At 38.3% G+C, this 22,071-nt stretch overlaps 1 protein-coding gene across 5 annotated transcripts in view; it reads right to left on the reverse strand.

Annotated features, from left to right (window-relative positions):
• Positions 1-22,071, reverse strand: part of MACROH2A1 (macroH2A.1 histone) — a 105,676-nt gene that overhangs the window by 16,373 nt on the left and 67,232 nt on the right. For 2 of the 5 annotated variants that reach the window (XM_069091876.1, XM_069091874.1), the window contains exons 5-7: positions 17,528-17,638; positions 8,548-8,647; positions 578-667 (exon numbers count right to left, since the gene is read on the reverse strand). In XM_069091876.1, coding sequence (XP_068947977.1) covers positions 578-667; positions 8,548-8,647; positions 17,528-17,638 — 301 coding nt within the window. Of the gene's footprint in view, positions 1-577; positions 668-6,423; positions 6,515-8,547; positions 8,648-17,527; positions 17,639-22,071 lie in introns of all 5 variants that reach the window. The other 3 variants (XM_069091878.1, XM_069091875.1, XM_069091877.1) reach the window with 3 other exon arrangements.

Consider the following 22,071-nt stretch of genomic DNA (forward strand, 5'->3'; position numbering starts at 1 on the left):
AAAAACTTAAAGCAGTTAATGAAAAGTTTTGTAGTTCAAAGATAAGCGTTCCCCTTTTCCTTTCTTTCTGGAGGAGTTTAACTGGCAAATCATAATTGATTTTATTTATTTTTTTGTGATTATAAACAGAGGTATCTGAATGAGGATTATTAATTTGCAACATTTATTAATTAATCAGCAGCTTTACAGATGGTTTACATACTGCCATTTGTAATTTATCAGAACTTATGTTGGCAGTGTTCTTTTGTTTCCAAACTCCATTCAGAATCTTAGATCTACAAAAACTCATCAACTGTTTTGAGCAATCACATTTTTAAATATGGTTTGATGTATTCTAAGTTTGGACTCGATGCCTACAATAAAATTCTGTGTTGTAAAGGTAACAGCTCTTCACTACACTGCATGGATGGGATGGATATCATACTGCAATTTTCATTTTGAGCCTCTAAAGGAACTATTTAGGATGGCTTCTGTAAAAGTGTTTCATGAGGAATAAAGATGGCACTGCTGAGGAACGCACTCAAGGGGAGCAAGAACCAAAGACCTAGAAATCGGTAGTGCGTTGCTTTAGTCTTACCTCCGGCGATGTCCAATGGACCATTTTTTTTCCGAAGCTCTAACACTGCTTCCACAAATTCTTTGCCACCTTTTTTCTCCAGGGTATTCCCTAAATGAGGATAGTGTTTGATTATATTGTAAGCTGCATCACTTGGACCCACAAGCACGGTAGCATGTCAAGCTACCATGCTACTTTACAAAACGATTTGACCCACTCAGTTTTGGGAGGACTGCAAAATAGGAACTAAACGTTAGTTTTGTTAATGTAAAACTTCAAAGCCATTCCCAGACAGCCAATGAGCACCTTTCACGTTGCCTTTTGCTCTTCCTGTCTCTGTTAAACCTGGATTCCGATGTTATTGAGTCTAGTTCTGGCTGGTCTCAAACATGCCTAAGTCATCAGGAGGCCCTTTCTGTGCAGGCCCATTCCCATTTGCTTTGCTTTGTTTTTGTCAGAAAAGAATCTATACAGGGCCAGAAGTCCTGCTCCCACCTGGGCTTTTCTACTGCTCCTCCTTCCTTAAAATAATAAGAAAGAATCCTATCATTCTTCCACCAAACATCCAACTTCTATTTCAGAACCTAGAGAAGGAGAGAACCTCAATGTTTGGTGGGAATCATCAAGGATTTTTTTTTAATCAATTTATGGCCACAAATTATTAAATGATTTAGTTCTTATTTTGCAGTTGTCATCATAGGCAAATACAAAAATGGCCCCAGACAAGATATCCTAAATTATATTAATGACCCCCCAATCATCATATGTAAAGATGAGCAAAGAAAGAAACAGAGCTTAAAGATGTTCTATTATATAAAGACTTTTTGCACTCCCAGCACTTTGCACAGTCCCATGATATATATGACACAAGTTCATGGTGATTTGCTTTTGAGGTACTGGAATGAATTATCCCAAATTTGGTTTGGGTATATAGCACAAAAATAAGGATTGAATGTTTTAAAGAAATCTGCCTTATTCCCATGGAGTTCACATCCCAAAATAGGTGGACTGCAATAGGTGAAAAACTCCAAGTGCGGATGAAAAAAATAAAAGGACAAATGACTTCTGTACAAATAGTAGGTACTTGAAAAATACTTGGTGATGGATTGGAATGATTACTGAGTTTCCAACAATTCAAGCTTAAAATATAAAAGCAGTAAATCTGCTCACTTGTTTGGTTAAAACAAATTAATTAGGGAAAACACAGTGGTGCAAAGAACACAGGATTTGGAACCAGAGGTCCTGGGTTCAAATCCTGGCTCTTCTACTCAAGTCACTATATCTATGAAGGGAGGAAGATTAAAATAGGCAATTTATGATATCCCTTCCAACTTTAATCTATGATCCTATGCTCTACATTCCCCTTCTACTGGGGGATGCTTTTCTAAGTGGAAATATGAGCTTACAATCTAATGTTAAATACTTAGAACCGGTCCACAGCATTGTTCTGTGGGACAGCTAGAAAAGACAATGGACTTTTGTCACTGAAACCAAAGAAGGCGATGATACTTAACATCTTTGAATTACAAAGTTCGGCCTTTTTTTTTTTTTTTAAAGCTCTGCTTCCTGTTTTGCACATCTTAAAGTTACTTTCCTGAAGTACACCCTTTTAAACTACTTACTTATATTTCACTCGGGGGAAAAAAAATGAAAGACAACACAAGTTTGTGGTGATTTGCTTTTGAGGCACTGGAATGAATTATCCCAAATTTGCTTTGAATATATGCTACAAAAACAAATATTAGATGTTTTAAAGAAATCTGCCTTATTCACATGGAGTTCACAAACCCAAAATGGGTGGACTGCATGGGTGAAAAACTCCCGGCATGGATGAAAAAAATAAAAAGACAAATGGCTTCAGTACAAGTAGAATTTGGGGTTAAAGCTATAGTTATATCAGGAAATCTGACATATGTATGGAAATCTGCAAGCAATGCTGTGACTATTAAAAAATCAAACCCCAGTCAACTCTCCTTAAGGCAGAGACATTAAGGTTTTAACCTGGTGTCCTGGGCTGACTTTCAGAGAGAGAGGTGTTCATTTTAAGATTCTTTATGTGAAATCCAGTCCTTCCCTCTACACTAAAGTTCAGAAGGCAGCAGCAACAGGGTGTTTCAATAGCAGAGTTCATGGGACAAAAGGCACTACGCAATACAGATTTCTGAGTTCCACTGATCTTAAGCTCAAGTGGCAGGAACTCTGATTTGCATGCGACACTTGACTAAGGTAGCAATGAATAGTAGAGAATGAGGGATAAGCACTTACATAGTACAGGCTTGCTATGACCAGAGAATTGAGGCAAGGTCACTATGGAGATGAAAGATGCAAACCATAGCCTTGATTCACTTGACACCCTAACATCCAGAATGACTGTACCCATTGCTCTCACTTCAGATAATATATGCAAAATATATTGCAAAGCTTAAAAAAGTTATATGGATGTGAACTATTATTACAGCATAGTACTACTTTCACCTTATACCTTAGCTTGACTTGAGAGGAGACAAAACATTCTAGGGTAAAGGAATCAAATTCTGTAACTATGGAAACTAAAATGAAACCGTAATTCTAGACTAGAAAATGGTAAGAATAGCATTACAATAAGTGCCTTCTTTTCTACAACTATTTCTTAGGCAGATATTTTTATTATCAATATTCTATTCAATGAAAAATATGTAAGGTTTTTTTTTTTCCTTTTGGAGGGCAATTGGGGTTAAGTAACTTGCCCAAGGTTACACAGCTAGTTTTTGTGTGTGTGTGTTAAGTGTCTGAGGCTGAAACTGAACTCAGGTCCTCCCGACTCCGGGGCCGGTGCTTTACTCATTGTGCCACCTAGCCACCCCAAAAGTATGTAAGTTTTAAATGAACAAATTGCCCTATTTTTTTAATTGGAAAAGAAACTAAAATTAAACTGCTTTTAGATGGAGTATTAGTGATGTCTGAATTCTATCCAAAACTGAGGACACACAATCAAGGTCCACTTTGATCCTACACATAGCTATGTACGAATACATATGCATTTGTATTTTTTAATTAGACAGACATTTTTCTTCTATATAGTCAAAATTCTTAACAAAGAGCATTTGCTTCTTTAGTCTAATATCAGGGTTAATGGTAAAGCAATTGGTTTATTTCCTCCCAAGCATTACTATGTGTTACTCTCATGAGAATAAGAGCATTATCTCATGCTTACAAAGCAAGCATAATAAGTATTACAGTACTTAGAACAGCCTAAGAAAGAATTTTGGCCTAGATGACTTGAGGCTTTATGCCTGTGGTAAATTTCACTGTTAGAAAGAACTTTAGGTGATCCAAGTTAATCATCAGAAGCTAAGCATTCGTGCAGGTTCATTTCTTCTTCCAGCAGTCATGGGACCTGGGAATTTATTATCAATAGTGAGAAATTAGATTATCAGGCAAGGGTTTCTTTGACTCTTAAACAGGCTCACTTCAAAGCAGATGCTAGACCCAAATGGGGTCTAAGTATAGATCAGGTTTGGTGGAGATTAAGTATGGATCTGGTTTAGTTCTGGTTTAAACTGGGTCACCAGGCATCACTACTACAAACGGTCCCATGCTGGCATATTCTAAACCTGGCTCTATTATCAACCAACAGTGTGACCGTCAGCAAGTCTTTCAAATTCCCTGGGACTACTCCTTCATCTGTCCAATCGTGAGACTGAACTATTGTACATGAAGGTACACACGCCCTTCTTAAAATAGAAAACTACTGAATGTAAGGTATCATTGCCACCACTATTTTGCCAGTATTTCAATTAATCATTCAAGAAAACTGGTCCCATTAAGGTTAATGGGGTTTCCTTTGGCTTTTGTGTCATCTGGCCACAGAAGTATCATAGTACTGGGAAATGGATGTCAGGAAAGAATGTAGGGAATTTTTGTCTTCCCAAGGATTGTTTGGAATTACCTTATCTGGGAAGAATTTGAATAATCTCATTCTCTTCAATGAAAAGTATATAAATTTTAAATTAACAAACTGCCTTATTTTTTAATCCCTTTTTATTTTATTATTTTTAATCCCTTTATCATTTTAATTTGATCCCTTCAATTTTTGAACCAAAAAAGCTCAAAAGTTCAAAAGAGGTCTCAGAGTAACTGGTACTTTAGAAGGTGGCCTTCTAGGTCCAAAGCATAATTTAGTAGGTACCATGTGTCTAGAGGCCCTGTCTTTGGGTACAGGTTAAAAGAGACAGGTTAGTCACTATGGATTGAGTACAGAGCTATTAATTTTGTAAAATTTATTATTAAATTGTTTTATTATTTGTAAAATGACCATTTCCTTCTCATCACATTTCTATTTGGTCAAGTGAGAGTGAAACTCCTGTCTCTTTGGCCCTTCTGCCTTAGGAAGTTCGGATCTCCTTTTTCATACTTGGATTTCAGTTTATTTTAATTGTCTACACTAGGATTTAATTTTGGCATAATAGACTCATCTAATCCAGACTCTGCTTAATATTTTCTTCCTAGATGCTGCATTAGAAACCAGAATCTATGGGATTAACTAACTTCAATTACACTATGGATAATGATCTATGGAGACACTCCATAAATACTATGTTTTCTTTAGCAACAGTGAACAAAACAGGACAGCCAGACTATTGGTTTATAGCCATTTTGGAGACAGTGTTAAATATTTCTATAGGTCTCATTATCTTTAGCCACCTCTGATATTTAGGTATTCAATAACTTTCATTTATTACATTTTGGGGGCTATCTTTGCGCCCAAAGTCTAGCATTTATGCACAATATGCTATATTAGCATGTCTGTACAGGTATCCCTCACTATAAGGCAATTTAGTACACTTATAAAGTGGTCATAGAATTTAAGAGTTGGAAAGGATATTAAAGATCATTTATTCCAACCCTTTGGAACCAGTAAACCCAAAGTAAACAACTCTTCCAGAACCTAGAAAAGCAACTGATACATAGAAAGGGCTCAATAAAACATTTGCTGACCGATTAAATTAACAAATGATAGGAAAGTCCTTTCCAGAATTTAGGATTCTGGAATGTCTTTGGAGAGGTTAAATATATAGTAATGTTAATCAATCAACCAACAAGTATTTATTTATTAAGCACCTACTATGATGCACCAAGTACTATGCTAGGCACTGGGGACATAAGTACAAAGAACCATGAATGTTTTTAGGAACATATTGGTCCCATATCTGTTCCACACATTGAGAGATGCCTGTATATTACAAAGAACTATGGATTCACTTCTGATTCCTTTAGCTCTTGGGAAATCTAAGGCTGTAGTATCTCCATGATGTTAAAATAGCTTATTAACCCAGTATAAGGTTGATAAAGATTAAAAATGAGTCAATTCTGTGATGAAAACAAATTGTTTCATGTAGAAAAATTATACTTATAATCAGATGATTGAGTTTTTCTCTTCCAATTCACTATGATGATATTGTGAAGCCATTCTGAAAGCTTTATTCAGGTTAAAAAAAGGTGGTCATCTCGATGGTATGCCTGTCAGAGAGTGGGCCCAAATCACAGGATCCCAGATGGTCATAATTATGGGTGGGGAGGAGTTGCAAAAGTTAAACGGGGAACCTGTGTTGGAAAGCCTGATTCCTTAACCAGAAGCATCCATCTGATGGCTGCATGGCCCATCACCACCGGTCTTTTTGCCTTTTACATTGAGCCTAGGGAATGTAGTTTAGAGCTATGATCAGGGGACTTTGGAAGAAGGGTATTTCATTTTTAAGACCCCATGAGTCAGGACTGCTGGAAGTGCAAGATGAATGCAGCCCTGCATAGCTATCAGAACGATCAAGCTTTTGTGGCTGATGGCCCATGCACACACACAAACTCCGCAGCACTGGGCTTTCCATTACCTACTTCACCACCGATGTAGAAGTCAGAGTTTGTCGGGTGAACGACAGCATCACTGTCGATCGTGGCAATATCAGCCTGTACAACTTGCAACTATAACAGGTAAACAAATGTAGATCAACTGGGTTGGATTGAGACCCATGCATAGGCTGTACATTCACTAACGCACCAATGAAGTGTGGACCTACCTGGTGGATTCCAAAGTATGAGCCAAAACGGTAATCCGAGTTGTGTGTACACGTGTGGATGGGGGTGAGAGGAGGAGGGATATCAAATGTGACATGTTTCAATTAAATGTTTGAATGACAGGTCTGAAAAAATCACATGAGATCATTTCCAAAGTTTTTTTTTTTTAAATGGCTAACACCCCTTTCACTTTGCAGAAACCTATAAAACTGGCATCCCACTGAGAAGGATACTAAAATATGGCATGTTGTTTTTTTTTTAATTGCGGATCATCAGGCCAACCAAAATAACGAGTTTCTCCATTTTGTCAGCAGCAATAAACTCACAGGCCTTAATTTTTATCCTTGTGACATTTATCATCTTGTCTGCCTTCAAGGCACCTCTCTTTTAAACTGAGAAAACAGTATATTCATGTGTAGAGAACTAGTAATTTCCCCTCTTCTCCAGTGGAGTAGAATATATATTTTTCAAGTCTACCATTTATCTAAGCCAATTCTGCTTTAATATATTTTGCATTTTTAAAGATATACTCTATTGGTGCCGCTTTCCCTTCTCTTTGTCTTTTCATTGAAAATAATATCTGGATAAGTTAAGTGATACAAATATCTGAAATGGGGTTAGCTTTAGTAAACATTTCTAGATTTGTCTACTCCTATACTTTTGCAAAAATGTTCATGCACAACATCTGAACAGTAGAATAGTAGAATTCTTCCATTAAGGTAAGTTGATGCTTTATAAAAGCAGAGGCAAAAAAGCTAATAGGTATTTAGCACTGTTACTATAAAATGAATTCCTAAATTTGTATTTACTGGAAAAGAGCTCCTTTTAGGCTCTTTCTTTGATGTATTGGAAATACCACAGACAAAGCCAGAGGGAGAAGGCTATCTTCATTCCCACAAGCTGTCATTTAAGGGAGCAGAGATGTTGCTAATAACCTACCACCTATCAGTGAAGGCTAAGGTGTGTTTCTAAGCATGGGGATGATACGCATAGCCCCATCTACATTCCCTCACAGATGTCTTGTCTGGTCTATGGTGCTGTATGGAATAGCTGTTTTCTCTTCACAAAATAACTTCTCTGTGAAGAGCCGGAATTCCTCTCTTTGGACTTTGGCACACCTTCTCTAGGTGTGTAGGGTCAAGGGCCCCCTCCTGCATGAGGCCTTCTCTGACTCCCCCCAACTTGAAATTATTTTATTGCTCACTTGTGTATGTGCTGTTCCCCGTCTGGTGACTGTGAGTTCCTGGCCTCTGAGGTGGGTGGGGGAGACGGACACTCTTGTTTCTTCTCTCTGTATTCTCAACACCTAAAGCAGGGCTTTGCACATAATCTGCTGAATCAAATTCACTCTTTGATGCCACAGTGTGCTCTAAGTAGATGGTACTTATTATTATACTGTTTTCCAATGTAAAAGACAATACAATGAAGGCAGATAATAAATGCTGAGAAAGTCATTTTGTTTGCTAATTAAAGCCAGCACGACAATTTGTAGCCACATCGTATCATTCTCTTCCACTCTTCAATTTTCAGGCTTTCAATCTTCAGGCTTAGTCTGAATATCCTTTGTAACAACGGTGAGAATGGAGAAACTCTCCTTTTGTTGTTACCTGAGTATTTCAGTCAGTTAAAAAAAAATCCCCCCTCCCCCAACCCCAAGAAGCCAACAGTCAGTTTGATCATTATGGAAAAGAATTTAGACATAAATGTATTTGCAATCAGGTGAGAAGATGCCAATCAGAATCAATGGAATGTACTGAGTCCCTTATACCTGGGCTAAGGTTGGTGTAAGCTGGACACAGCTATGCAGGCTCAGACATCAGCCTAGGATTTGGGAATTTGGGTTAAACTGCTTTACAGAAAAAGTTGTTAAATAGCTAAATTCTGGGTTCCATAGTTTTCCATCTGACAGCTGGTTGTGCCAAACCCATTCCCCCAATTACCTAGGTCATCTTTAAGGTCAATGTCAGCATTGGTAGGATTGATAATGGCCTCCACCTCAAAGCCGGCTAAATTACTGATTTCACTGTGAATAAGGTTCAGCTGAAAAGAAAAGCATGAGGTGGGAAATAACAGGACAGCTGGGAAGTCACAGAAAAGCTGCAGAGAAGTGAGCCTTGCAACACAGATGGAAGTAACAAATACTCAAAACAAAGTACAGGCCACAAACAAGGTTGGTGATGGGTGCAGGAGTTGGGATGGGGAGGATCAGTGCTCAAAATGAATCCATTTCAAACACAAGACTCAAATGCTACTCAGGATGCTGAAAGGAAGGTTTTTTTTTAGTTGCCAGCCTTACAGAGACATTAATGATGTTAATATGGGGGCCTGAGCAAAGTCTGAAGTGCACTGGATACTTATATTGCCTTTGGCAATGTTGGTCATCCCAGAGATTCTTGTCCAGGAAAATCACTATCATGAGACTCAAAATCTCTCCTCCTTATGAGAGCACAATGTCACTGAATTCCTGTCCCTCCTAGTGGCTTCACAGGACCAGGCTGACTTAGTCAGGGATGGGGTGGGCACTGCCATGTTAAACAAACCTATCATATATCTCAGGTGCTATTCCCATCTATCCGGGAGGAAGCCTATTCTGACTCAGAAAGGGGACCAGTTAGGAGGTATAATGGTCTGTTGCTTAGAAACACCTAATTTCACCTGCCCATTCATCAGGTTTCTTTGGATTTCTCCAGGAAGAACCAAGGGGAAAAGGAAAAACAGCACCTTTTCAAGAAGCAGTTATCTTAAAATCTGCCAAATTCTTTGGGCACCACTGTCCTGACTTGTCCTCTGGGGTATGTTCCTCTGGCAAGTGTATTTCTACCCAAGAAATCAGTTTCTTTATATTCTAGCTCACGACCATCCTTTTATCATATTTCCATGGCAACATCGAGTATCTAAGTACAAGGGGAAATTTTACACTGTAAACTCAGCAACTAGTGGGGTGCTGGGAATTACGGTAGAGACCTACGGATGTTAGTGTCACTTTCCTATTTATTGTTTGTTAGACATGAGTATTTAAGTGGAAGATTTTTTTTTAGATGCAATGTTAACTCTTTGGCCCTGTATTTCAGGAACAAAAATCATGCCAAAGCAAAATAACAATGCCAGAAAAAGATGCTGAGAAATATTCTAGCCAGGGTGATGATGAGAACTGTGGGCATCAATTTACTTAAAGAAATGTAGGGCCTCTCCAGAAAAGTAGATGATCCATTGATGGTAAAGAGTACGTCCATCCCAATACACCCTGAACCTACTCTAGCCAGAGCTGTCTTATCCTGGTTTTCTGGGAAAACAAGTAAAAATCCTATCAGAGAAGCAGAAAGCTAGCAATAGGGCCAACTGCTGCTTAGGCTTCAATCCTCTGAATTTATTGAGCCAAATATTTTATTGAAAACAAAACAAAACAAAAGCCCAACACACTCCAAGCATCAGAAACATAAACCCAGGTTTATGATTCCCAGAAGTAGTCAGCACATTCTCAAAATCAGGACCCTGTTTAGACTAAGAGTAATCCTTTCTTAGGAAGACAGTAGTAGAAACACTCTATGTAACTATGCCAGACCCAGGCTCAGGGCAAGTCTAGCCATCTGACAGTGGGAATCACTTTTAATTACTAACTAGAGAGGTAGGAGACTAGCTTTCAGTTTGAACATTTAGTGGTTTAAGACACTTTTCCAAATGGCCTTGAATTGAGATCCCCAAATGTGTTTCTTGGAACTCATGTGTGGCGACTGGGGGGAGGCAGGGGTGGCCCTCAAATAAAGAATTGCAACTTGGGACTTCAGCTGCCCATGGTCCTGGTTTTGGGGGGGGAAAAAAGTTTGGGATGATTCTCATTCATTCATTCACTCATTCATCCGAAGGATTCTTCCTGTGCATAGGAACAAATGGCATTAAAGAAAGTCAAGATTAACACTTGTTAACTATGGGTCTACCAATTGGGTAGGAAATGTGGAGGCAATTTAATGGTTACTGTGCCTTAAACACATGCACAACTGCGAACAAGGAGTGCTTGTTTCCAAATGATATCATTTGAGTCTTGCAATCTGACAACATGCAAATGCTGTTTAAAAAAAACAAAACAAAACCAAAAAACTCAAATTAAGCCAATACCAAAGAAACACTGTTTCAAGGTTGGGGAAAGGGAAGAAAAGAGGGGAGAAAGGAAAAGGGAAAGAAATACTTCATTTGGCATGGTATGGATCAGTGCACTTTTTACTATATCTATCACATTACTCATTTTTGTATGTGTTTAAAACCATACATGTTTAAATCCTTAGAAATTCACACTTTTTTCCAGTTATATAAAACTGTTCTGGTTTTGTGTTCAGAAATGCCTCATAGGAAAGCTGGTTATTTATGTAGGATCCAATTCAACCAAGCTATAAAATACCCTCCAGCCTTGAGATGGCTTTGTCCTAGGGAGACTGACTCTGCCTACATTTAGTGGAATTGGATTCTCTGCTGAGAATATGGAATATAATGTGGGTAGAATCTTATATCCTGGCCTGGTAAAGGGACAGAAATTACAAACTGAAGCCATGAGGCTCCAAAGACAATTTACAGCTGTGGTGTGGAGATGTTTGTCTTTACATCTGGCCAATGTGGGGGTCGTCATTACTCATCACTATGGATTATAACTGAACAAGGCTTCTCGAATGTACTTGGATGACAGACCAAAGAACATATACCTTAAAATAAAGCTTTTTTCTTTGCTCTTATTTTGAGGGGTTGGAGGGAGGAAAGAAGTAAATGAAAAGAGGTGCAGGCACCTTGGTTAACTGGCACATTGTAAAGAAAAAAATGAAATTCAGCAGACAAGTGACACACCCAGAGAGAACAAACAGTGCACAGAAACAAAGGCAGTGGGCTGGGCATGAGCAGGTATGGCCAAGAAGATCTCAATGCCTTAGCACATAACAGACCAGCCATGAATCAGTCAGTCCTTCATAAAAAATGCAAACGTAGGAGGCAAAAATAAGAGAACTAAAGACAGAAAATAGAAGACCACCCTCTGATTACCCTAGGAAGGACTGGAATGGGCAACAATGGACTCCCCCAGAAAGTTGTGTAGAAGAGAACAGGACCACAAGGCAGTTTAAAACTGCCACATGGGGAACTTTAGGCTAGACATGAAGAGTAATTTCCTGCCAATGAGATTGTGAGGCACCCCAGGAAAGGATGACATAAAAAGGTTGGTATGTTTATAAAAAATAAGATGGCTTCTCATAGGGCAATCAGGGCTTAAGTCAAGTCATGTCTGAAGGACACCATGGATGACTTCTCAAAGTTGCTGCCTGTACAAGGAGTCCATGGTTTTAATTCTGATTGGTTCTAAATGACATTGACCTTGTCAATTTATAAGAATTATAAATTGACCACCTCATAGCATTTGTCTTCACTCTGTATTTTTGAACTTAGATTATATTCAACTGAGTACTAGGTTAATATTCTTTTGTACTTGTCTCTACAGTGTGTGTGTGTGTGAGAGAGAGAGAGAGAAAGAAAGAGAGAGAGAGAGAGAGAGAGAGAGAGAGAGAGAGAGAGAGAGAGAGAGAGAGAGAGAGAAATATCCTAACTACAATGTAAGCTCCCTGATGGGGAGGGACCATATCTTCAGCTGTACTCCCCAAAACATCTAGAACAGGGCTGGGTGGCAGACAGTGAAATAAAACATTAGTTGAAATGAATACTAAAACATTTGTAGACATTATGGTGAAATGGAATGATATTTTTATTAGTTTCTCTTCCTTCAATGTAGAAAACAGAGTGAACCATTTTAAATATCCTAGATCTATCCATTACAGTGACAGAAAACTGTCTTTACAAGCTTTCTGCCCATTAAGAATCACATGGTCTTACTTAGAGACAATGACCATGCCTATCTGGAACAGATCTTGAAATAGCTTGTTAACGGATCTAAGGCAATGGTATCTACATAGGAGTATTGAAATTTGAAGCTACCATATGCAGATATGGTTGCAATATATAGAAAAGTTTTATTTCTTCTTAATACCCTTTGTATATAAATGCAGATTTTATGAAAGCAAGGTGAGTGATCAATAAAAAAGATATGGAAGATACTGATAATACTCTTTTGTAATGTTGGTTCAGTGCTGATTTATATTAATTCTCTGAGAAAGAGGAATTTAGGTGAAATTAGTGTTGTCTTCCTACATTACTCACACAGAGTAGAACATTTTCCACCATCCCCAAAGGAAAAATCCAATCCTCTTGGGCCTCTGTTTTTCAATCCATTATGGGAAATACAACTTGACTGTAGTGTTTGTTCATCTTAGTGAAGAAGTGGCTCCCTGAATGTGTGTCCATGGTGGGGAGAAAGTTGATCACTCTTACTTTTCTGAGCTTCTTATAAATAGGCCTAATGGGGTATCATGAAATATCCAATAGCCACCAGGCCTTCACAATGTTGATGATGGAAGTGCTGAGGCAATTCTGTGAGTTTCCAAGCAGCATCTCCCACATAAGAAGCTTTTACTTTGTTCTGTATGGACACAACAACCAAAGTTCCCTGAAATTGCCTTGTCTGTTGTCTGGGTTGTTCAGGGAAATTTTCAAATACAACAGATGAAATAGCCACAGTTTCAGGAAGGGAACATACGAGTCTTTCCATAATCTGGAATGAAAAGAGTCTAGTACTACAAGAGAAAACTGAGGAGTTGAGGGTCCTAAAGGTTGCTCAGTGATCATCAGGAAGATTTGTAAGAAATGACTCATCACTTCTTAGGCTGTTCTGAAAAAGTATTAATAACTCTGCTAAGAAAATTATTAAATTAAATTTGCTATCATTTGACAGTAATTTATGGAAATCTATGTTGGATGCTCTTTGGCGATGAAGTATCAGATTTTAAAAACTCTGCAAAGGGACTACTTCGTAAGCAGCAACTGCATCAGAAATCACAAAAATAAGGCATATAATTGGTTCGATATCACAGCACTGCCTTCATTTTCACAACAGTTTTACAATGCAATATTTATATGCGTTTGTTAAAAACTTAAAGCATAATTACAGCAATTATTTCAGGGATTTAAATATGTCAAGTAAAACATCGTTAACAAGAACAATTAACTTCTAGTCTCCAAAACTCATTTGCTTTTTCATGTTAAGTAGCTTAGCAACCAACAGAGAACTGTAGCAACCAAACAGCATCTTGTAGCCCAACTCTCCTGCCATGTGCAGGAGGCACCAGCTTCTCTCTTCACAGATGGGAAATCATGATACATACTTGAAAAATAGGACTTGAGCAGTACAGAGGATATGTATAGAAACTGTACTGATGTGATACTTCTGAAATCTTTCCTAAAACCAAAATTAGCCTGTAGGATAAAAAGGCTAAATTAAATTGCCCGAATTAAAAGGCAAACTAAATCTGAAAGTTGGATATTTTTAATGATGTTTTGAAGTACAATGAGAATTATCTCTGTTTTATGGTTCAGAATATATGGTATTAGTTGTTTGTCTAATTGTTATATTGGACACATGACCGGAAAATCCCTTGTCAAAATAAAATTTTATTAAATGTAAAATTCTTTCTTTGCATAATACCACAAGGGGTGAGAATGAAGGCTTTTTTGCCTTCAGGAACAATAGCACCCTTTTATAATATTAATATCAGAGTAGAGAACAGTCATACTAATAATGAACTATGTTATATATTGTTTTACTTTATGGGGTTATATTTGGGCAGTGGGTAAGGGAGGCATGATTTGAATCACAGACGCAGTGCAGGTTAGCGAAACGAGAACTACGTGTGCCGTCAGAAATTCCAAGGTTTAATAACAGGCTCGGACATTTGCTGTCAGTGTGAACTCGAATCACTTAACCGCTCAGAGTATCAGTATCTTCAGAATTAATGTAGAATTGTGAACTTTGTGTTTCGCAAAGTTTAATGTGTCACATAAATGGTATTATCCATACATGTCTAACAGTGAACTGCTTCATAAGAAGGTCGTATAATAGGTCTCTCTTGCTGGCTTTTATGTATCTTTAGTTCCTATGTTCAATATACGTAGAAACAAATGGTAAACAATTTTTGCCTGTGTTGATCAGTCTTTATTTTGAAGTTGTGATTTGGAGGTAGTCCAAATACAATTCATTCTATGAAAACTATGGGAGTACAACTCAGTAACTGCACAAAACTTTAAAATGCTAAGGATAATTTTCTAACACCTTCAAAGCACTGAACAAAACACTTGCTGAGAGGCTCAATAGTAAATTCAGTCTTAGCATTTTATTATTTATTGGTGTGAAACTGATTTCAGCAGTGTACTGAATTCCTAGTGTGCAAACATCCTTCACCAATTCAATGCAACAATTATCCTGCAATTTAAGAAATCTTAAAAAGTTGTCTACAGCACTAAGAAACTAGGTGATTTGCCTAGGATCACCCAGCCAGCATATGCCAAAGGCAGAAGCTGAACCCATGTCTTCATTACTTTGATAACTGGCCCTGTAGCACTACAACCTGATGCCCCTCGTGGTCTACAGATTCCAAATTTGGACAGAAGAAAAGTTCTGTGGCATAGAGTGCTGGCACTAAACTTTACCTGCATGTGTCCTAAAGCATCCAATAGTCTTAACTGAAATATATATTAAAAGAAGAGTGTTATTTCAAGGACTTTCTTTCCAAGCATTAAACAGTCAAACAGAAATACTGATTTCATTGTTATATTCTAACAAGGCTCCTTATATTTTCCCCATTTTCTAAATAATAGTCGATTAAATGTCTGCAAACAGTTTAAACAGTGACAGTACAAGTTACAGGCTTGCCATGCACTCTGTCTGGCTGCTCCTGAACACTGTTTTGCAATTGGCATTAACTAGTTTTGCCCGTTTAAAGAATCCTTTTCTCATAGCAAAGACATTTCTATGGAACCTGGCAATGAAACATAAATGAGAAGGAAGAACGAATTTAAATGACTCGTATACAAGTCCCACCTCTTTCTCTCCTCATCTTCAGCAGACTTTTGAATGTTTGAATAATAAATCCATTTACATGGGAGAAGAAACTCTTGGTTCTTTTATGGGCATGGAAGCCTACATACTGTGCTCAAGAAAAATAAAAAGTGAACTGGGTTGTTTGCTATTACATGTAAAGCACTGTACTTAAGCAAATTTGAAGACCCCCTAGTCCCTTCACCCAAGGAGCTAACAAATAACTAGGAAGGAGACAGACAAGCCAGATTCTCAATTTCTTTATGAAATAGAAGAGTTGGGGAAAGGGAGAATTTTTCCTTACCATTCACACACATAAAGAATTTCTATTTAGCTATGTGTGAAGCATTTTTTTCCCCTATTCATCAAGGCAGGGTGAGAAATTCTGACACAAAGCAGGAATGGGGTTAGCTATAAGTAAACAGCAAAGATGGGAGCAAGCAGAAGAGGCTGTAGGGACAAGCTGCCAGAGCAGGGGAAGGGAACTGGGGAGATGGGGGGCAGGGGTGGAACACTAAGGGATCTATATCTGCATGTACTTAACAGGTTACCAGGTCTTGGAAATTCCATTTGGGTCAAGGACTTAGTACAAGCTAGGGGGAGGGTGGCAGGGCTCGAGTCGCAGCACTTTTCACCCCTCATTCCAATCAAGGTAATTTGTATCAGAGTCACATTAAGCTGGGATCTATTGCCCAAAGAACAAGTAAAAGGATATAAAACTATACCCAATCAGTTGACTTTCTTACTTCATGCAATACAAAACATAAATTGAATAAAAATGTTAAGTAAAATTTTCAAACCCTTACACCTTAAAATATAAAATTTATGCCTTTTTTACCCCCAAAAAAATTGCACTAAAAATACAAATAGCATTTGCAAAACAGAAGCTGTTGTGGTTATGTTTTACAACACTCAATTAGCATAAAACTACAATAAATAAATAAGTACAACTTGATTTTGAAAAAAACAAAGGGTTCAAAGGAGAAATCTCAGTGGCATGATAAAGCAGACTGAATCATTTATGATGCAAAAATACTGAAAGTTAACAAATGATGCCATGTCAAAATTAAATATTTTTGTTTAAAAAAAAAAAAGGTCAAATTCAACCCTTAAATTGTATCATTTAAATTTTCAGAAAAGGAAATGATCTGAATATAATACTAATTCTTTTTTATTCACTATATTTTTTAAGGCAGTGTTAAAAACCATTATGTTTTTAAGCTTAAAAGCTCTTGGTATCATTTTTATTTGTTATAAAAATAAATTATGTTTTACAAACTGTGGCATCTTTTGCAAAACTGCATCACCAGAACAACTGAAAATACATTGCACAAGATTAAAAAGCAAACGATAAGGATTTTTATAAATTGACACGTCAGGAAGTGAAAACTACCCAGTACACAATTTTTTAAGAACCAACCACCGTTTAGGTGAGAAAGACCACTGTATTGGAAAATGTGATGTTCTTCCAGATGTGATTAAGTGACCCACCAGCTGTTCCCTTGCTTCCTGCCAAGAATTCTTCTTGCTTCTGGCTAAACTCTCAGTCTATCTTTTAGACAGAGTTCCACCTGTAGGAGGAAGCTCATACGATCTGCCGACCACATAATATACATATCGGCTTCTCAATCCCTTATCTTTGAAATGTCCACTCTTTTCCTTGTCTCCACAGCTCCCCAGTTTCCTGAACATTCTTTTTCAATATTCCCACCGATATTTCCAAGTCTTCCTGCTTCCCTCAATGTTTTCCCAACAGATCAGACACCTATAGTTCCTCTGGGACCAAATCTAGTCCTTCCTTCAATCATGGTGGTACCATAGGGCCCCAAAGTTCCCAAAACAAGACAGATCACGCCTCGTGTGTGTGTGTGTGTGTGTGTGTGTGTGTGTGTGTGTGTACAAGAGAGAAAAAATCTTGAGCGTCTGTCCAATAGCTCATTCAATTTTGAAAAGTGCTAGCATACCTTCTGGCCGAGGAACAGGCTTTTGGTGGAGAGGACGGTGAATCCATCAGCAGGAGTGCCCTCTGTCGTGCTATCTGCACTGGCTGCTTTGCTGACTTCTCCCTGCTTCTTCTTGCATAAATAGAGTTGATTAGTTTAAATCTGCATATGAGGAGGTTCTCATTTAACTGAACATTTGTCTGCTGAGGCTGGCATGTAGCACTTCACTACAAAATCAACAGAACAATGTAATCATAGGGTTTAAATTTAGAGCTGAGCAGAACCTTAAGGTTTATATGGTTCAACACCCCTCATTTTGCAGAGAAAGAAATTGAGGCTAGGTATCACATAAGCAAAAAGTGGCAGAGCTGGAATTAGGGACCTAGATTTGCTGATTTTAAATCTAGTACTATTCCCACTCTGCCCATGACATACTACCAGTGATTGTCAAAGGATGAACCAAGGACCAGTGTCCCTCCTTGTCTCTATCAGATGCCCCATGCCTTTAATCCTACTCTCAGCTTCCTCCCTCTTATCAAAATCCACTCTTAGGAAAGTATGTGATAAATTCATTCACAGAAAGATGTCACTGACTGATAACTTAAATGATAGCTCTCCCTGGTATTTGCATTTTCATAAAACCTTGATCTAGATGAATGAATCTGATGACATTTTAGGCATTAATAGGTTAGATAAAGATTTGTGTGTGTGTACCCACAGGTTTTCCTGGTGACCCAGAAATAATCTGGTTTGCCTCATTTTATGGCAACATCTACACTTCTGTTCTGGGCCACAATCGGTGATTTGCCTATGATCTCCCCAATCAGTGTCTCACCTGAACCAATGCTCCTGCTCTACAAATTCTAGTTGGGATGTTTTAACAGTGCTCAGCCAAAACAGGTAAAGCAGGGTGATGTGAATGGTGCCTGGATCCCCAAACTTCGGAGAGTCAACAATCTAGATATTAATTACCTGCTCCACAGGTGATCTGTCTGCTGTTAGTCAAGGGCTCAGCTGGGACACAATGCCCCACCAGAGGCATAGTTTATGAGGAATTTGAGAACAGCACCCAAGATGGTACTTTTAATGTGTACAAAGTGGATTGCATGTATCTCATGTGAATTTTAATAAAACAGAAATGGATTCTTGAGTAATTTTTTGCCTCTTTTATACTCTGCTTAGCATTTAACTGAGAGTTGAATGAACAGGTTGGTGGCATTTGAGAACAGAATGGATGAGAGCCTATTATTATCAGAAAACATGACTATAGAACTTAAGGCTAGAATGAAACTCAGAGATAATCTAGTTTAATCCCCTGAGGAAACTGAGGCTTAGCAGTTAAATAATAGAGCTCCTAGAACTTAGTGCTGGAAAGGATCTAAGAGATCAACTTGCCCAACCGTAGTAAGCAGTAGAGCCAGAATTTAAACCCAGGTCTCCAAATTCCAAATCAGTCTTTCCATCTACTATGCAAAAGAGGGGACAGCACTGTAGATTCTAAAAGGGTCAGTTTCTTCCTTCATAGGCCTTCAATCAATTAAAAGGGTAAGACAGTGGTGCAGCCGTAAGGAAACTTTGACCTTGGATCTAAACACTGCCATTCACTCTTTGAACACTTAAAGCCTCATAATAAAGAAGCTGGACTAGGTGACCTCTAAGGTCCCCTAGAGGCCTGGGCCTAGAGTTCGAAATCTGGCTTGAGTTTGCCTCAGTTTCTTCAACTATAAAATGGGGAGAATAATAGCACCTACCTCACCAGAATTATTGTGAGGCTTAAATAATTAAACTAAGTATTTTTAAAGTGTTCAGCACACAGTAGGAGCTTAACAAATATCTGTTTCTCTACCTTCTTCCTTCCAACTCTAGTTCTATGATCCTATAAAGAAATCTAAGTGACTTTGAAATCCAATTCCAGATTTTGTTTCAACTCCTCAAAGGTTTAGCTGACCTATGGTCTAGATTTACAAACTTAAAAAGCAAATGCCCCTTTTCTTGATTCCCTCTGTTGGATGGCACAACTTCAGTTGTCAATCATGTGGGAAGAGTTTGACTCTGGAGTAAAATTGCACCAAAGGGGCAGCAGAAGTCCTGAAACTGTGCTTGCTTTTCCAGAGTCATATTAACTTTCTTATCACCCTCACCTAAATATTAATCCCTTAAATTTGTGGTTGGAATATTTATTTATACCTCCAAAAAAGAGTAACTATACCAAGATCACCCAGGTTCTTGATCAGTCTGTGATAAGGAAGAACTGATGCAAATATCTGATTTTTTACACTGGGTAAAGGGAAAGATTCTGAATGAAAATTATCTTTACCCTAATTTCTGGCAAAAACCCTCTTCACATTAGTAGATTATCAATTCCTCATGAATAATCATGAATAATAGATAAATGCTATTTATCCTTCCTTATCCGTAAGTTCCTTTCCTTAACTTTATAGGCATATAAAGTTTATACATACAATTCATGTCCCCATATAGATAGGGATTAGATCTGTAATTTCATTGGGATAAAGAATTCTTGGAGCAGAGAACTCCTTTCAATGCAGGTGGCATCCGACCTACAACTTAAAAAAGTACTAGAGAACTGCCCTGGACTGCTATTGAGGTTAAGCAGTTTACTGGTTGGTCATCCAGTCAGTACATTTCAGAGGCAGATTTTGAACCCAGATCTTCCCAGATCTATTTGTGTTTACACACACACACACAAATATAATGATGCTTAAATTCAAAGACAATTATAAAAAATGAAGTGCTTGAAACTAACCAGATTAAAATACAGCATCTATATATAGATGACAAATTTCAGTACCTGCTTACAGGAGTCCATTATAACAGATTCAGCTGTTTGACTTGGAAGTTTTTAAAAAAAAATTTAAATGACATGGAATTGAAAAAGAATATGGTGCATTGGTATTCAAGATTTGACACTTGATAAGGAGCAATGCCCTTTCCCTTCAAGTGTTTGGGAATGTTAGAAGGCATTCCAAGTATCCTTTGACAAGGTATTTTAGGAACAGGAAGAGTGGAAAAGCAGGGTTTTCCACTGATTTCTGGGAGCTGACACCACAATTCACATTAAACAAATGTTTGGAAAATTAGCTGTTCACAGGTCCAATTTCAATTCCCCTCAGGGTTTAACGTTAGCCAAATACTGGTACAGTAAGCAGACAATGTGTTTTATTGTGTGGAAGAAAAACAGACCACCATTACAGACTTCCTGCTTTTGTAATCAAGGAAAAAGTGGAGTTTTGGGGATGATCATTTGTGTGTGGTTAGTAGAAATTCTGAGCTCTAAATATAGCCCCACCATGAAATGTTCCCCACCACTCTCTCCTCTGTCCTAGTCCAAAAAGAAAACATGCCTGGATTTGGAAGGTCTGGAAGTTGAGAAAGGCAATGGGAAAAAATAAATAAATTTTTAAAAACACCTGGAGGTCAAGGGGGAGGGACTGGGAATGACCAAGGGCTGGATTCTGAAATCACAACAAAGAGCCAGAGACTTTGTTTAGCTCCTTAGGCAGGCTTTTTCCAGGATTCAGGAATCTAAGAGAGTTCGCTCTGGACTAAACACGCAACAGTGAAGCTATAAATACAAAAAAATTAAACTGCTGTGCAGAGCAACTTAGACCAGTCACTCAACCACAGCCCCACTGCTGATGGGAGGCTGTTCAGCGGGTGGCCAGAGCTGGGAAATCTCTCAGACAAACAGTGGATCTGGATGCTTCTCATAAACTTCAGAATGGATCCACCTACCCATAAAAAAAAAATCATCTCAACTGCACATAGGAGAAGAGAAGAAGAAACAGTTCAATCTGCTAATTTTATACTCTGCAAGCACAAGCATGGAACGTTCCATGGAATCCCTGAGTAGCCCTGAACCACCTAGGGGACTTCTGAGGGAAGTGGAATTCAAGTCTGGAAATAACTTCTAGTGCGTTATTCAATATTGCGTTTCCCTTTCAAAAGGCTTGGGGCAATTCTCAGGTGGTCTGGGAAAGGTTTGCCAAACTGTTGTTTTATGGGAAGTACCTCACTGCCCTGAAAGAAATGAGTTTTACATGGAAGAAATTTCTCCAAGTTTACTTTGACTCCACTCAAAGAGACATTAACAAATTCTAAGGGAAACAGACTCTACAGAAGACAAAAGAAGCAAGCTGGTGCAGTGGTTAGCAAGCCAGTCTTGGAACTGGAAAGGGGCCCATTCCAGTCCTGCCTGGGGCATATATGGAACAGAATGGGAAAGCACTCCTTAAGTGCTTACGAGAAGCTAAGCACTAGCAAGACAAACAGAAACTTAGTCTCAAGAAGTTCACATTCTAGCTGAGAGACAACAAATAAAGGGGAGCTAATGTTCATGTTCCGTCCATGGAAGATAGAAAAGTCATGAAGTTGGGGCGGCTAGGTGGTGCAGTGAGTAAAGCGCCAGCCCTGGAGTCGGGGGACCCCAGTTTGGTTCTGGCCTCAGACACTTAACACACACCAAAAAACCTAGCCGTGTAACCTTGGGCAAGTTACTTAACCCCAATTGCCCTCCATAGGAAAAAAAAAAAAGTCAGGAAGTC

The sequence above is a fragment of the Petaurus breviceps genome, unplaced genomic scaffold (genome assembly GCF_028583685.1).
Source record: "Petaurus breviceps papuanus isolate PSGF00001 unplaced genomic scaffold, PetGlider_PUasm1.0 189, whole genome shotgun sequence".
NCBI lineage: Eukaryota > Metazoa > Chordata > Mammalia > Diprotodontia > Petauridae > Petaurus > Petaurus breviceps.